This window comes from Salminus brasiliensis, chromosome 10, assembly GCF_030463535.1.
Source record: "Salminus brasiliensis chromosome 10, fSalBra1.hap2, whole genome shotgun sequence".
NCBI classification, from domain to species: Eukaryota; Metazoa; Chordata; class Actinopteri; order Characiformes; family Bryconidae; genus Salminus; species Salminus brasiliensis.
Window position 1 is genome coordinate 885,629 of NC_132887.1, and position 16,467 is coordinate 902,095.

The following is a 16,467-nucleotide window of genomic DNA, read 5'->3' on the forward strand; positions in this document are numbered from 1 at the left end:
ATGGATTAATATCTCCTATTCTGGTGTATAGGAGTGTTTATTGAGGTGTGTATGGATTAATATCTCCTATTCCAGTGTATAGGAGTATTTATTGAGGTGTGTATGGATTAATATCTCCTATTCCAGTGTATAGGAGTGTTTATTGAGGTGTGTATGGACTAATATTTCCTATTCTAGTGTATAGGAGTGTTTATTGAGGTGTTTATGGACTAATATCTCCTATTTTGGTGTATAGGAGTATTTATTGAGGTGTGTATGGATTAATATCTCCTATTCCAGTGTATAGGAGTGTTTATTGAGGTGTGTATGGACTAATATTTCCTATTCTAGTGTATAGGAGTGTTTATTGAGGTGTTTATGGACTAATATCTCCTATTTTGGTGTATAGGAGTGTTTATTGAGGTGTGTATGGACTAATATCTCCTATTCTAGTGTATAGGAGTATTTATTGAGGTGTGTATGGATTAATATCTCCTATTCCAGTGTATAGGAGTGTTTATTGAGGTGTGTATGGACTAATATCTCCTATTCTGGTGTATAGGAGTGTTTATTGAGGTGTTTATGGACTGATATCTCCCATTCTAGTGTATAGGAGTGTTTATTAAGGTGTTTATGGACTGATATCTCCTATTCTAGTGTATAGGAGTGTTTATTGAGGTGTTTATGGACTAATATCTCCTATTCTAGTGTATAGGAGTGTTTATTGAGGTGTGTATGGACTAATATCTCCTATTCTAGTGTATAGGAGTGTTTATTGAGGTGTTTATGGACTAATATCTCCTATTCTAGTGTATAGGAGTGTTTATTGAGGTGTGTATGGACTAATATCTCCTATTCTAGTGTATAGGAGTGTTTATTGAGGTGTTTATGGACTAATATTTCCTATTCTAGTGTATAGGAGTGTTTATTGAGGTGTTTATGGACTAATATCTCCTATTTTGGTGTATAGGAGTATTTATTGAGGTGTGTATGGATTAATATCTCCTATTCCAGTGTATAGGAGTGTTTATTGAGGTGTGTATGGACTAATATCTCCTATTCTGGTGTATAGGAGTGTTTATTGAGGTGTGTATGGACTAATATCTCATATTCTGGTGTATAGGAGTGTTTATTGAGGTGTGTATAGACCTACTAAATATTATTTTTTTATTAATCCAGATAGTTTGTTTGTTGGATAAATTATCAGCTTATATTATTTACAAATCACCTGACAGTCCATTTTTAGAGTAAACCTGACCTTAAGCTGGTGGCCACTGACACACCTCTCTTTGTGTAGGTATCTAGTGCAGTCTGCAGTCAAAGTAATAAATGTATTGGAGCCTTATTTAGAAAATAGATTAAAAAAAAAACACACACACAGATTTGATCATTTTCACCTACTTATGTGGTAGGTTCCTGCTACACGCCCTTCAAACTCAGCGCTAGGATTGCAGGAACATCCCCCCCCCCAAGTTTAGGCCGTTAACCTTTGAAAACAATTTATTTTTAATCAAACAAATAATTTATAATAAAGGACAAACAAAAATGTCTTGGACATAAGTATTCAGACTAGGGCTGGGCTCTAATTCAGACCCTTTGCTATGATAGAGTAAAGTTAGCTCTGAGGGTGTCAGATTTCTCCTGATTGCCTTTGAGATGTTTCTGCACCTTCATTGAAGCCAATTCATTTGAATAAACATGATCTGGAGAGACACACCTCTGTCTGTATGAGGTCTCACAACACCAAGCCATGAGGAGGAAAGAGCTGCCTGCAGAGCTCAGAGACAGAACTGGTGGAGGCACAGATCTGCAGAAAGCTGCAGACAATTCTGCCGCACTGAAAGTTCCCAAGTAACCACAGTGAAAAGAGGAGGCTGAGAACCCAAATGTCACTCTGGCTAAGCTCCAGGATGGGAGAAACTTCCAGAAAGTCGCCCATCACCGCAGTACTCCACCACTCTGGGCTTTATGGCAGAGTGGCCAGACAGAAGCGTCTCCTCAGTAAAGACTCGTGAAGGACATAAGATTCTCTGGTCTGATGAAGCTAAGAGGAAACCAGGCACTGCTCATCACCTGCCCAATACCATGCTACAGTGGAAGGAGCATGGTGGTGCTGGCGGCATCACACTGGGGACTGTTTTTCAGCGGCTGGGGCGGGCAGACTGGTCAGAGTACAGAGATGTTCTTAATGAAGACCTGATCCAGAGCGCTCTGGGCCGAAGGTTCGCTCTCCAACAAGACAGTGACCCTGAGCACCCAGCCAAGACAAGACAGGAGTGACTCTGTGAATGTCCATGAGTGACTCAGCCTGAGCTTTGACTTGAACCCGGTCGAACGTCCACCGATGGTCCCCATCCAACCTGACCGAGCTGCTTGAGAGGATCTGCAGAGAAGGACGGCAGAAAATCTATGCAAAATCAAATGCAGGTGTGCAAACCCCAAGAATGGCTGGAGGCAAAGGTGCTTCAACGGAGTAAAGCGTCTGAATACTTATGTCAATGCGAGATTTTGGTTTCCTTTTCAGTAAATTTGCAAAAATGTCGAATTCTGTTTTTACTGTCTCAATCAGCAGATCGATGGGGAAAGAAACTTTATTTTTTATCATTAAGAATTTTATTCTCACACAAAACAAAATGTGAAACACTGAAAGGGTCTGAAGAGTTTCTGAACATTTCAGCTGTAATTGCCTCAAACTGTATGTTAATAAACAATAAAGCAGGGTACATAGTAGAGCACATGATATAAAAATTAAATGTGATCTCATTTGAATTAATTATATATTTAATATATATTATATATTAAAATTAAAAGCGTGTCTGACTGGATGTGCTGCTAGTAATCTTACTGACCTCTTCATCCAGCAAATATCCAAAATCCACAATTACAGTGTTACCATTCCCGACTGTACACACCTACTGTCATAATCATATTAATAATAATCAAATAAATCATATTTATTGTACATAATGGCCAAAGGTTATCAGATGCTGAGGCTGGGTTTACTGACCACACTGCAAAACAACATCTGAGATGTAAACATAAACAAGTGTGTAAAAACAGCTGTTAAAAACGTGTGTTTAACAGCTAAAATGTGTTTATAACTAGATATAAGATATAGTGTGTTTAAATGTGTAATATACTGTGTTTATAATATTTTTTATAATAATGAAATATACTGTATCTCTCTCTCTCTCTATCTCTCCCCCCTCCCAGAGGTTCCCCCTATGAGACCAAAGCCGTATTATGTAGTTGTAAAGAGAGACCCAGAGACCAATGAAGCTTTGTACTGCACTAAGGAGAACTTCCTGAACGCCAGAGTTATCTTCATCCGCTGGCTCGTCTCCTTCTGGCTCGAGCCCAGAGCCAACACGGGCACACACATCCCGGGAGTGGACGGAGAGAATGTGCCAAAGAACATCCAGGTAATTGGTTAATGAAGCTCTTCTCGTTCAGCTCCGGGTTTTAGAATATGGGATTAATTACGGACGGCAGCAGCAGCAGGGGGTCACTATAATAAGGACACTGTGTCCCAGTCGGGCTTTTTCAGGTACGTATCCAGTGTGTGCTCCAGTAAATCAGACAGAACACCAATGTACAGATCACTACACACAGCCTACAGCGGTTTGGCCCCGCCCATTCGGCCTACAGCGGTTTGGCCCCGCCCATTCGGCCTACAGCGGTTTGGCCCCGCCCATTCGGCCTACAGCGGTTTGGCCCCGCCCATTCGGCCTACAGCGGTTTGGCCCCGCCCATTCGGCCTACAGCGGTTTGGCCCCGCCCATTCGGCCTACAGCGGTTTGGCCCCGCCCATTTGGCAGCCAGCAGTATAGCCCTGCCCATTCAGCCTACAGCAGTGTAGCCCCACCCATTTGTCCTACGTCAGTTTGGCCCCACCCATTCGTTCTACAGCTGTTTGACCCCACCTATTTGGCTGACAGCTGTTTGGCCACGCCCATTCTGCCTACAGCAGTTTCACGGTACACAGAAGATGCAAGTGCTCAGTGTGTGTGTGTGTGTGTGTGTGTGCACCCATGTGTTCCAGAGAGCAGCAGCGGGCCTGGCGGCGCGAGTGGAGGACGCCCCCCGGCCGGATGCTCTGGAGGGTGGAGGAGGTTGTGGGGAGCCCGAACAGTCACACTCCAACACCAGCACACTGACGGAGCGCGAGCCGAGCTCCTCCAGCCTCTGCAGCGTGGATGAGGAGCACCTGACCGACATCGAGGTGGTCCGCCGAGTCCTCTGCTCCTCACGCACCAACGTCAACTTCATCACTGAGATATTCAGACAGGTACCCCCACACACCAGGAACATGCTCCCACTGTTTAAGCTTTAAAATCCCTACATTACGCCACACTACAGTGTGAAACACTAAAATCAATAAATCAATCAATACATCTGTGCTCATGTGAGTTAGTTGCATCATGAGTGTTTGAGGAAGATGAAGCCTTCATATTTTATAAAGTGTGATTGAATAGTGTGTGTGTGTGTGTGTGTGTGTGTGTGTGTGTGCGTGTTTGCAGGCGTTCCTGCTGCCGATGTGTGAGGCAGCAGCGATGCGGAAGGTGGTGCGGGTGTATCAGGAGTGGATCTCCCAGGAGGACAAACCCTCGTTTATGGCAGAGCCGGAGGAGGAGGAGCGGTTTCTGGGGCAGGGGGGCGCTGTAGAGCGCGGCTCAGACACGCAGGCAGAGGTCAGCACTACACTCTTACAGGGATAGCTCACCAGCAATCAAATTTACACAACTTTAAGGCACAGGTTGATTTAGTTTAAATTAGTTTAAAGTAAAAGTGAAAAGCTGTGTTTTGTTGACAGTGCTGGGAAACCGCACAGGTTTCTGATAGCTTGTAGGAAAATGAGTGTTTTTAGAGAGTGTGAAACTGGGCTGAGGGTGAGTGCTGTGTGTAGACGTAGATAAAAACATCTCTTAATCTCTTAACTTCTTGCTGTTTCCACACTTGGAAATACTGACCAGAACACCAGAAAAATCCGGAGTCAGTGATGAGCAGATTATCATTGGTTAAGATGATAAACATTTAATGTAACGCATGATCAAACAGCTGTTTATGCAGCCTTTGATACTTAAAATCGTCTAATTAGGTTTGCAGTCCATTATATGATCATGTTTTGTGTGTGTGTGTGTGTGTGTGTGTGTGTGTAAAAAGGGCTCTGGACGCTGTAGAAACCCTGGTTGGAGTAAAGGTTCTGATGCTGAGCTGCTGGAGTACAGTGTGAATGCTGGAGTTCAGGCAACTCTGCAGGTACACACTTCACACACACACACACACACACACACACTGATGCTTATCTGTGAAAACAAATTAGTTTGAGACTTTAGTGAAGTTTATAATTTTAGATCATCTGAATTTGGACCATTGTTATTTCCTAATTAAAAATAAAAAAGCCCTCATTAATGCATTTCAGCCAATCGGCTGCATTGTGCTGACAGAGAGGCCCTTAATAGCTGTATTTGGTATAAGACCAGTATTTCTGATCGTCATTATTAGTTTATTAGAAAACAATATATTTAATAAACTTAAATAATTAGATAATTATTATATATACATAAATATTATCTGTCTCTCCTCTCCTCCTCTGCAGGTTTTCATTATGAACTCCTCCAACGTGTTCCTGCTGGAGCCGGCCAATGAGCTGAAGACGCTCCTGGAGGAGCATGTTGATATGTGCAAGCGCGTCCTCAACATCTACCGCAGCCTTGTCATGCACCAGACCATGGACCAGAAAACCTGGTACTCTTTCCTCCTTCCTTTAGAGCAGCATTTCAGTTTGATCTTTATTATATTATTTTGTATTTCTGTGTATTATAAAACGTTATTTAACCCTTTAAACCATTAGTTACTGATTCAGTTAGTCATCCTGAGGTGAAAACTACAGTAGGCTCAGCTTAGCAGTCCCACAGGGTTCTATTTTAGGGCCTGTGAAAGTGACGTAATGAAGTGTGAACCTACACACAGGGTTTAAAGGGTTTAAGGGGTTAAACAGCCCTCTGTGATGGAAGCAGGTACCCCACCTATTAGCATGCTGCTAACTGCAGGTCTAAATCAGCACACACTCCTTAAAGCGTCTGCAGGTGTTCAGTCATCTCTGATATACTTGATTATGTGGATGCTGCCACTGTATGTCTTACTGATATCTACAACATGCTCTGAAGTACAGAGCAGAGCTAAATGTGTGTGTGTGTGTGTGTGTGTGTGTGTGTGTGTGTGTGTGTGTGTGTGTGTGTGTGTGTGTGTGTGTGTGTGTGTGTGTGTGTGTCTCTCTCAGGGAGCAAGTCCTGCTGGTGTTGCTGAGAGTGACGGAGTGTGTGATGAAGCGACCTCCCTCCGTCATGCCTCATGGGAAGAAGAGTAACACACTCTCAGGACGCCTCGCAGGAGCCGTTTTTCAGGTCCTTCAGCAGCCACACAACACACACACACACACACAGCACAGAGCATCCTGATGTCTCACTATATCGCTTTATCCCAACTTCAAGTGTCTTAAATCCTGATACTAAAATTAAGGGAAAAATTATTTACAAAAATGAAATTCTCATATAGTTTGTTAATATAATTACAGCAGTATTGGAAATAAAACCTCGATGACAAGGATTAATATTTTCTCTTTATTTAGCTCTATTAAGTTCAGTTTAAATTATTATTATTATTATTATTATTATTATTTATTTTTCCCCCCAAAAATAAGACTAAGAATAAACAAACACATTGATGCATCACAGTGAGGCTGAGAGAGAAATAAATATGTATATAAATAAATAAGAAAACACTAAATGAGAGACACTTTTGCACCACACACAGCTTCATGTCTGATTAGGCAACTCTCTAACAAAGGCAGTCGGACTGTGGCTGCCCTGGCGTGATGGAATCTGGCAGTGATTCGCTGTAGTATGTTTGCTGTGGTAGTCGTATTTGCTTCTCCGCGCTTTAGGAAAGTAGAAAACACACTTTAATAAACGTAACACCGGTGGAGGGCTTCAGGACTTCCCGTACAGTGTCAGTTACACTTTTTATACGCCACAAACACACGACGAACGTGCATTACACAACATTCACACTCTGAATCACCTGGTTTCCATCACCTCTGATGTCCATATGCTGAGAACGCTGGTGAGGCTGGTGTGAGGCTTGTAGACGCCACTGTCTCAAGATAACGAAGTCACCATCTGTCTGCTCCTGTTCCCCAGACAGTTCCAGATGTAACAGCATGTGGAAAACTAAAACAAATGAAATGAAAATTACCTACACACACAGTACTGCCATTCCTGAAACATCCCCCCACTAGTATAAGATGTATGAACAAACGTTTTACAAGTACGTCCTACTCAATCCTGAATTTTAACATAGCAGCCAGTAACACCCGGATTGGTCATGTTAAAAGTGGAATTCCATCAGTCTGAGAGCATTCTGGGTCGTTACGTTCACTGCAGTTTTCTCCTGGAGTTACAGGGTTTCAGATTCTGCACTCGTCATCTTTTTCACTGCTCAGGAACTTACTTCTGCTGCTTCGTCGTCTTCTTGTACATCTGCAGTCCTGGACTCCACTGACACGTCACGCTAATACCAGCGCATATGTATATGCGCATGTTTACTCAGTATTGTCATATATCTGCTGATACCCGCTCCTCCTGCACATTGTTCATTCTTTATTCTTTATAACTGCACAGCCTTTCATCTCCGGGTGGTCCAATATATATTTTTTACATTTATTTCATTATTATTATTATTATTATTATTATTAATTTCCAGGATCAATAAAGTATCTATCCATCTCCTTCATCACTGTAATTCCTGTTCTCTCTCTGTGTGTCTGTCTGTGTGTCTGTCTGTCTGTGTGTGTGTGTGTGTGTGTGTGTGTGTGTGTGTGTGTGTGTGTGTGTGTGTGTGTCTGTGTGTGTGTGCAGACTCTGATAGTGGCCTGGATTAAAGGGAATCTGAACGTGTATATTTCGCGGGAGCTGTGGGACGACCTGCTGGCCGTCCTGTCCTCTCTCACCTGGTGGGAAGAGCTGGTCACCGAGTGGTCCCTCACCATGGAAACACTCACCAAGGTGCTGGCCCGAAACCTGTACAGCCTGGACCTCAACGAGCTGCCTCTGGACAAACTCAGCGAGCAGAAACTGAAGAAGCACAAAGGCAAAGGTGACCCAGACACACCCTCAGATACCCCCAACCCGCCCCTCCACCCGCAGGCTGGGGCAGGTTTTAACGGGGCTCTCGTGGAGCATTTACAGCTGTTACATTTTGTGATGATGCCTGAAGATGTGTAACAACTATTTATGTTCAGTGAAATTAAGTAAACTTTTTTTTAGGCCAGAATTTGGTCATTATACACCAATATACTGACCAAGAACTGACCGTTCACTTGCTGCCTAATATATCCACACTTGCCGGGAACTACTAGAACCAGATCATCAGTATTTTCACTTCGGTTTTAATGTTATGGCTGATTGGTGTAATAAATTATGATAAATAATTAAATAATTGTCTGTAATAATGTGGAGGTTTGTGTCGATTATATGAAGAACATGCACGTCTCACTGACCCCCTACAGGTGGCGCTCATGAGGGCCAGAAGATGGTGGTGGACCGCTCTTTTTCCAAAGGCTGGAGCCGGGACCCCCCCGGCCAGGCGGCAGCCATGCGGCAGCGCAGCGCGACGACCGCTGGTTCCCCGGGCATCGAGAAGGCCCGGAGCATCGTCCGACAGAAGACCGTGGGTGAGTCTCACACTGTTACTGTAGTAACGATGAATTCACACCTGAGGACCAGTCTGATCACTGCAGAACGTCCGATGTGAGCCGTGACACGTTTACAGTGTGATTTCCTCCTAAATGCACGTTTAATCCGTTGCTTAGCAACTTGCTACAGTGCAACACACAAGGAAACCTCTCGCCAGGATCTCCTTACTGCTGAATATTATTGCACCGTTTAAATCACACAGATGAACTCGATCATCACCGGGAAGCAGAGAGAACTCTCTTATTAGAACTTTATTAGAACTACAAACACACTTTATTAGTAGTAGTATGAGAAAACTGGTATTTTTGCTCCTGGGCTCCCCCTACAGGTGAGGAGTGTAATTCACTTTTACTCCACTGCAGTAAATACAACTCAGGCTTTGAGCGCCCCCTCATGGACAGCTGTACACATGCTTAGTGGTGGTGGAGCAGCATGTGGGCTTAGGTGGTGGAGTAATACTACAGGATTTTACACTAATATGACTCTATGGGTTCTGCAGCGTTACACAGCAGCAGTTCTGGAGAGAGGTTCTCCTCCTGCAGCTCCACCACCAAACCTCCATAGTGCAGTAGCAGCAGCAGCGCTCCGGCCCGGAGTGGGAATGACGGAGACGCCCTTCTCCCTGTTCCAGTCAGTGGTCTTACAGCTGTCCATGAGGGGGCGCGTAAAGCATGATATTTACTGCAGTGGAGTAAGAGTGAATTACGCTTCCCACCTGTAGGGGGAGCTTAGGATCTTACATAATGACTCTCTGCAGTGAGTTTGAAATGGTTTAGTCTGCTGGGTGTTTCTAGTTATTGAATAAGGAATTTATTATTTATATTTTTAATATCAGATTTACATATTGTCTCCTCTACTGCTGCTAGTGCGTGAATACAGCCTGCACTGGCTGATCGCTGGTTTATTTTGTCTCCAGTTGCTTTAAAAATGTCATTTCCTTACTATATAGCCAAATGTTTTTGGACACCCCTTCTAATAAAAAGTCAGCTTTATGGTCAAAACTGTAAATTCATTCTGTACAGAAGTACTGCTAATAGAATAGGACTCTCTGGAGCAGATTAATCAACATAATGACCCTATCGGCTCCATGCTGCCTAATGCCAGGTGTGGGCTAGAGGGGTATAAAGCCCCCCAGCATTGAGGAGCTGTGGAGCAGTGCAAGAGCTGTGTTCTCTGGAATGATGGTGGAGGAGCTCCATCCAGTACTTTTGAGATGAGTTGTGGAGTTGGGGATGATGAGGTGAGGTGGTGATCATCATGACCTGATCTCTAACACTCTTGATTGCTGAATGCAATCAGATCCTCACAGCAATGCTCCTCCTCCAGAATCTAGTAGAAAGTCTTCTTCTCTGGCCAGTAGAGACAGTTACTCCAACAGAAGCAGGATCAGCTCTTTAACACTCTTGATTTCAGAAGAGACAGTGCATGAGCAGGTGTCCCAATACTTTTGTCTATTTATCGAATGAAGGTGATGTCAGCAATGATGCTAGTCCCTGATTGCAGACTGTTAGCAATGTAAGCAGTGAATCACCAGGGGAACGTCGCTAGCTGTAATGTCGGACGCCGCTGTGGGCTGAGGTTGACTGAGACCGAACTACAGCAGAGCCGGCGAAGACGAAGACCAACCGGTCACTTCCGTCCACTCCTGCCCCCTCTGCCTTCCTTTCTCTTTTTCTAACGGTCACTGCTGTCTGCCTCGCTGCCTCTCTGTGCTCTGTCTCACACACTCTTCCCTTTCTCTCTTTTTCATCCTCCCCTCCTCTCTCGCCCTTTTTTCCCTTCTTTCTTTCCCTTTTTCTCTTCCTCCATCACTCCACCCTCCCCACGCCCTCCTCTGCTGGGTGGTAGCTCTGCGTAGCTGTTCGACGGGTGACAGTCTGTTGTCTTCAGCGTTTATCCGCAGTGCTAAAAGTGCCCCCGTCCTCGTGCACCCTGCCCACCCTCTCCTGCCTGACTCTGTCCTCACTCCCCTAGCAGACGAACTGTCAGGTAGAGCCTCTCCGCCTGCCTGCTGCAACCATGCACCCGTGTGTGTGTGTGTGTGTGTGTGTGTGTGTGTGTGTGTGTGTGTGTGTGTGTGTGTGTGTGCGCGTGTGTGCGTGTGTTAATTATTCTAGTCAAGCACACTGTAATTTCAATGCCCATATCAATTTAATGATTGTAATGTGCATGGAGTAATGCACTTTACTCCACCCATTCAGCCTACAGCCGTGTAGCCCCACCCATTCAGCCTACAGCGATTTAGCCCCACCCATTTAGGCTGCACTGATGCAATTAGTTCTAAGCCTATTATGTGTTTAACATATTATATATTATACGCGTGTGTGTGTGTGTGTGTGTGTGTGTGTGTGTGTGTGTGTGTGTGTGTGTGTGTTGCTTGTTCCTCTGCTAACCTCAGCCATTTCTGCCTGCACTGTAGCTGATCTGTAGCTGCTCTGTGACCGTCTTTCTCGCATGTTTCTGTGTGTTTGTGTATCTTTTCCCACGGGTTCTCCACCTTTACAGGAGAACTCCACCCATCAAAATTCTCCTCATATCTCAGAGTGAGAGCTGAGCTCAGTCAGAGTCGGGGGTCCGGTGTGAAACTGAGAAACTGACCCACTCTGATCTCTGTACAGTGGAGGTGAATGGAAGCAGGCGTCAGTCGCCATGACTACAACAACACAGACACAGCCCATAATTTATCTCCTATCCAAACCCACCAGTGCAGCTACAACACAAGTCTTCTGAGTTTTATATGGAATGAAGATGATGATGATGATGATGATGATGATGATGGTAAAACAGTGAATAGAGAATCTGAACTAATCCAGTTCTCTTTAGGGACTACTTTCTGTAGCTGCACTACACCCTGCAGCATGTATCCCTCCACCATTTTAATGATCTGGTTCTAAAAGCAGGTTCTAGAGCCGAACTCTTCTCAGAACTCTGGTAGAACCGTGTCTCAGGCATCAGGCAGCGTCTTCATCACCATTAGGTGAAGAACTTTCTGTGAGGAGCTTTTATTATTAGAGCTTCAGACGTCTGCTTCCCTTCACCTCCACTGTAGAACCACAGCTCTGACTGAGGGAGCTTATCTAGAACCTCCACTGTAGAACCACAGCTCTGACTGGGGGAGCTTATCTAGAACCTCCACTGTAGAACCACAACTCTGACTGGGGGAGCTTATCTAGAACCTCCACTGTAGAACCACAGCTCTGACTGGGGGAGCTTATCTAGAACCCAGCGTTTCGCACCAGACCCGCACTCTGACTGAGTTTGTTTACGTATTAGCTGTTGGATGATGGAGGATCGTGTGCTGATTATTAATCCAGGTGTGCGGAGTGTAGGACTGTGCCTCCTTTTGTGTTTTATGGTTCATTTGTGACTGAATGGCTTCATCAGCCGGCTGTAGATAAACACATACACAAGAACCCACACGGGCCTGTGTTCTGCGTGTGTTGACGTCCAGCTTGTTTTCTTGTTTGTTTATTGGTGTGTGCATGTGTTTACTTTCTGCATGTTTACCTGAGACCGTGGTTTCTCAGTGATGTGTTGAATGTATTTAAATATATTTGAACTATATATTTATATTTATATATATTTATGGATTATGATTAATATGTATTAAGTGTTATTATCTGGTGTAAATGTGAGGATGTTCAACTACTGTTCCTTTACATCCAGTCCTGGGGAGCTACTGACCGGCACAGTCTACAGTGTGTCCTGCATCAGCACACCTGATTCTCCTAATCTCTGATCTGCTCACGGTTCATTCCGATTGTTTAGGAAACGATTCAGTTCATTCACCGTGATTCTTTTGATTTGCACACTTGGATACAGGTCGGAATTCATTTACAGTCCAGTGTATAAATGCAGGCAATCCCAGTCCAAACACTACAGCTGTCATCCTCTACAGAGACACTTTTCTGTATATTCTTAAGAACATTTACTGTTTTTATTTATTAATTTAACAAAATACAAAAAGTAAGGCTCATAAACTGTGATGATTAAATTCAGTAAATAAATATAAATTATATTTAAATGTGCCGAAAATATTATTTACTTATTTACAACAAGAAAATCGACAAGATGTGCTTTCACCAGGGTGCACAACTACTAAACACTTATTTTTGTAAATCAAATTAATAATTTTTAAATATACAAATAAAAAAAAGTATATAATAATAAAATAAATGTAAATATTATTGAATAGTGATTCACTGAATCACAACATTTCCCAAAAGCATCTTCAAGCCCAAATATGGTTCTTGAGTGGTCGAGCGAGCATCACACTGAACATCTCTCTCTCTCTAAGGTAAATTATCTTGACTGTAGATTCTTTTGGGAAACGTGGCTCTAATAGATGAATCACTCCCACTGTGTCTCAGTACCTGGTGAGCTGGCCAAGATTTTTAGTTTAGTGTGTAATTTGTACTTTTGTAGTTTGAGAGTGCATGTGCAGGTTTTTGTAGAAAGCTGTTGGGTGTTTATGTAGCAGACCTGTACGGCTTCATTAGGGTTAAAATGCTGCCGACCTACATTTACCTCCTCCCCAGAGCGACTCGTCTACAGAGCTGCCTACTCTCACTGCCCGCTAAGAACACATCCCTAACTAGTGTGAGTAGACTAGAGGCCAGAGATGCCTCTAAGCTTGGATACTGCCCAATACTCTGCTGCCTGTGTAGGCTTTAGAAAGCAAGGCAGCCCCTGAAGTATTGAGACACCCCCACCAGTTATAGGAAATGAATTGGTAATTTGCCTCGTCTGAGTGCTGCTGCCTCTGGTAAACGTTCATGAGCTTTCGAGTGCACAGTCCCTTACTGAGCGGAATCCGGTGTGCTGGAGCAGTGAGGTGTAACCTGTGCCGGGGTCAGCGGCTCCTCAGGACCGGAGCTGAGAGTCTCTTTGATTTCTTTGTGATTTTTGCATGCATGCCTACAGACATGGAGGACCCCCCACTGGCCCCCCGTGGGCCACGGGCACGTCACTGCTCCCAGAGCGAGGAGAGCCCGGCCTCTGAGGTGTTCGCAGCATCGGCCGACCTGGAGCAGACGCCCCTCCCGCGCAGCAGCAGCGCCTCCGACATCATGGAGCCCTTCATCAACGAGCGGGTCAAAGGTGCAATTCCTGTTTCTGAAAGTCCCTCTCACACCCCCCCTTCCTCCACCTCCACCACGGCCCCCACAGAACCCCCCCACTGCCCCCAGACCTCCGACCCCCACAGCGAAAGCCGGGCATCTTCCCTGGAGGTCGGCGACAGCATCTACGACCACCTCTGCCAGATGCCGGGGCCGCAGCCCCCTTTCGTCCCCGACTGGACGTGCGCCGCCGCCACGCCCCCCCCTCTGGCCGAGGAAGACCTTTTCAGCTCCCTGAGGGAGTACTTTCTGCTCAGGGACCCTGGGGAGGCAGGGTTAGGTGGTGTGGGGGCGGAGCTTAGTGTGGATAGGGGCGGGGTTTTGGAGGATAAGGAGATAGAGGCGAGTGAGCAGAGCTTCTACGAGTGTTTAGAGCAGTGTGAGTGGGTGTCCACGTGCACGCAGAGCCAGGCTAGCACGGACGAGCCGTCCAATCAGAATCTAGCAGAGGACAGGAGGGATTCGCAGTTACACAGGCAGGACGCGACCGACCGGTCAGTTGAGATCGAACCCATCTCCCAGCACCCCCAGCCCACGTTTCGTCCCAAACTGACCCGTGGCGGGTCCAAAAAGCGCCCGGGCGGAGGCGTCCACGTCAGCTTCCGCCCGTCTACGGAGTCGGTGCACTTCTTAAACCCGCTCGACCCCAAAGAGGCGCACTGGAAGGTCCGACTTCGCCGCCTCAGTCACTTCAGCGGCCACCCGACAGGGTCTAAGGTCCGAGACGGGTCAGGCGGAGGAGGTGGAGGAGGAGGGGGGGAGGCTGGGGGATCATGCTCATCCGCGGACGGGGCGCGCTCCACTGTGGACGGGGCACATCGGCCGGGGCGCATCGGCCGGCCCTCGCTGCCCCGCACCCGTGCGTCCCGCTCCAGGTCGCAGGAGTCGGGCTGCAGCCCCTCTCGCCAACAGGTGGCGCTCCTGGGCGGTGTGTATAAGTCCGTGGTCCACGCCCTCTCCAAGCCAAAGAGTCACGCGGCAGCCGGCCAAACCCACAGCGTCCCCAAAGCGCCGCCAGACGCCCCCCTGAAGGACCTGTACACACATGTAATGGGCTATTTTGGAAGAAGAGCAGCAGGTGAGGACCGATCGGTCTGCAGCAACACGGACGACACGAACCCAAAACAAGCCAGACTAAAGCGCCTGTTCCCTGTCCTCCTCTTTTTCTTTTTTAACTGTTTGTTTTTTTCTTTTTTGGCTGAATGCGGATTGAATTTAAGCTTTTTTGTGTTTTTTTTTCCTTTTTAAAAGTAGCTCAAAGCCGTAAAGAGCCCACAGGCCGATGCCTGCAAAACCTCCTCCTCTGGGACGACCCCCTCCTCCTCCTGCTCCTCCTCCGGCTTCTGGGATCTAATCTCTGCTGCCCTTCTGCCCCCTGGATGCTGCATGCGACCTCACGCCTCCCTCCCAGCCCTCTCTCTCTCTCTCTCTCTCTCTCTCTCTCTCTCTCTCTCTCTCTCTCTCTCTCCTTGTCTAGATCACACACACACACACACACATCCACACAAATGTCGAAACAAATACGCAAGTTTGATTCTTGCCAGCAGAGGGCAGCACTTGACCAGTGAATTACTGTGGGTCATTGTGAATTTGTAGACCTGGTCTATTGATGGACTGATCGCCTCCTGCACAGGGTCACGCCATGTCCTCCTGAATTACAGGGAGTGGTGCGCTGAGAGCGGGTTTAGGGTAGCTGATAACAGAACCTGTCAAAAGTTTGGACCCATCTGACCTGATATTTTAGTCTGAAGGACTTGGCTTAAATGTCTGAAGATTAATTCATTTTTAATTAGCTGCTGATACATGAGCCCATTTACAAAACAAAAAAAAACAGATAATATTTATAATAATAACAAAATTAATAATATAAATAATATTTATTTTATTAATATTTATGATACAATATTAATAACATTATTATTATTATTGTATAGTAGTTGATGTAATATGTTGGTGTATGTTACACCACACACTACTGTTCAAAAGTTTGGATTAGTGTTAATAGTATAGCACTAGTTTAGTTGCAGATAAATGTACTTTGGCCCCGCCCATTCCGCCTACTGCACTTTAGTCCCAGAAAACAAACTAGAAGAACTATAATAAAGGAAATCGTAGGAATTATTATTGTTGTTATTAATATTCATATTCTGTAACATTTTTGTTAACAGTTTGAAATGTTTGAACATATTTGAAACTTTTGAACAGTGGTGTAAATATATTTTATTGTGTTTATTGCATATATAGTGTTCTTCAATAATTTAACGTAATATTCTATTTATTGAGAAAAATAATACCAATTAAAATCCTCAGTAGGTGTGTCCAAACTTTTGAGCTGTAACTAATCCTGTTGGGGAACACACCCCACGCTGAGCCTGGGGGACGACTGTGTGTGATTCAGCACCTAACACACACACACACACACACACACACACACACACACACACACACCTTTCTAACCATGTGCTGGAGGATGGCGGCTGCATCATCTAACACACTCCCTGCTCTCTGTGATAACCCCGGTCCACTACAGGTGCACTAAAGGAGAATTCCTTCTATATTTCAGAACTTCTTCATAATTAATTAAACAGTCAGAGCTGTGGTTCTACAGTGGA

At 45.2% G+C, this 16,467-nt stretch overlaps 1 protein-coding gene across 7 annotated transcripts in view; it reads left to right on the forward strand.

Moving 5' to 3' along the window:
* ralgapa1 (Ral GTPase activating protein catalytic subunit alpha 1) overlaps positions 1–16,467 on the forward strand; it is a 108,038-nt gene that overhangs the window by 21,994 nt on the left and 69,577 nt on the right. For 3 of the 7 annotated variants that reach the window (XM_072688953.1, XM_072688947.1, XM_072688948.1), the window contains exons 9-18: positions 3,193–3,401; positions 4,022–4,267; positions 4,500–4,670; positions 5,143–5,238; positions 5,579–5,727; positions 6,263–6,386; positions 7,899–8,136; positions 8,549–8,713; positions 10,584–10,724; positions 13,659–14,933. In XM_072688953.1, coding sequence (XP_072545054.1) covers positions 3,193–3,401; positions 4,022–4,267; positions 4,500–4,670; positions 5,143–5,238; positions 5,579–5,727; positions 6,263–6,386; positions 7,899–8,136; positions 8,549–8,713; positions 10,584–10,724; positions 13,659–14,933 — 2,814 coding nt within the window. The remainder of the gene's footprint in view (positions 1–3,192; positions 3,402–4,021; positions 4,268–4,499; positions 4,671–5,142; positions 5,239–5,578; positions 5,728–6,262; positions 6,387–7,898; positions 8,137–8,548; positions 8,714–10,583; positions 10,725–13,658; positions 14,934–16,467) is intronic. The other 4 variants (XM_072688949.1, XM_072688950.1, XM_072688951.1 and 1 more) reach the window with 3 other exon arrangements.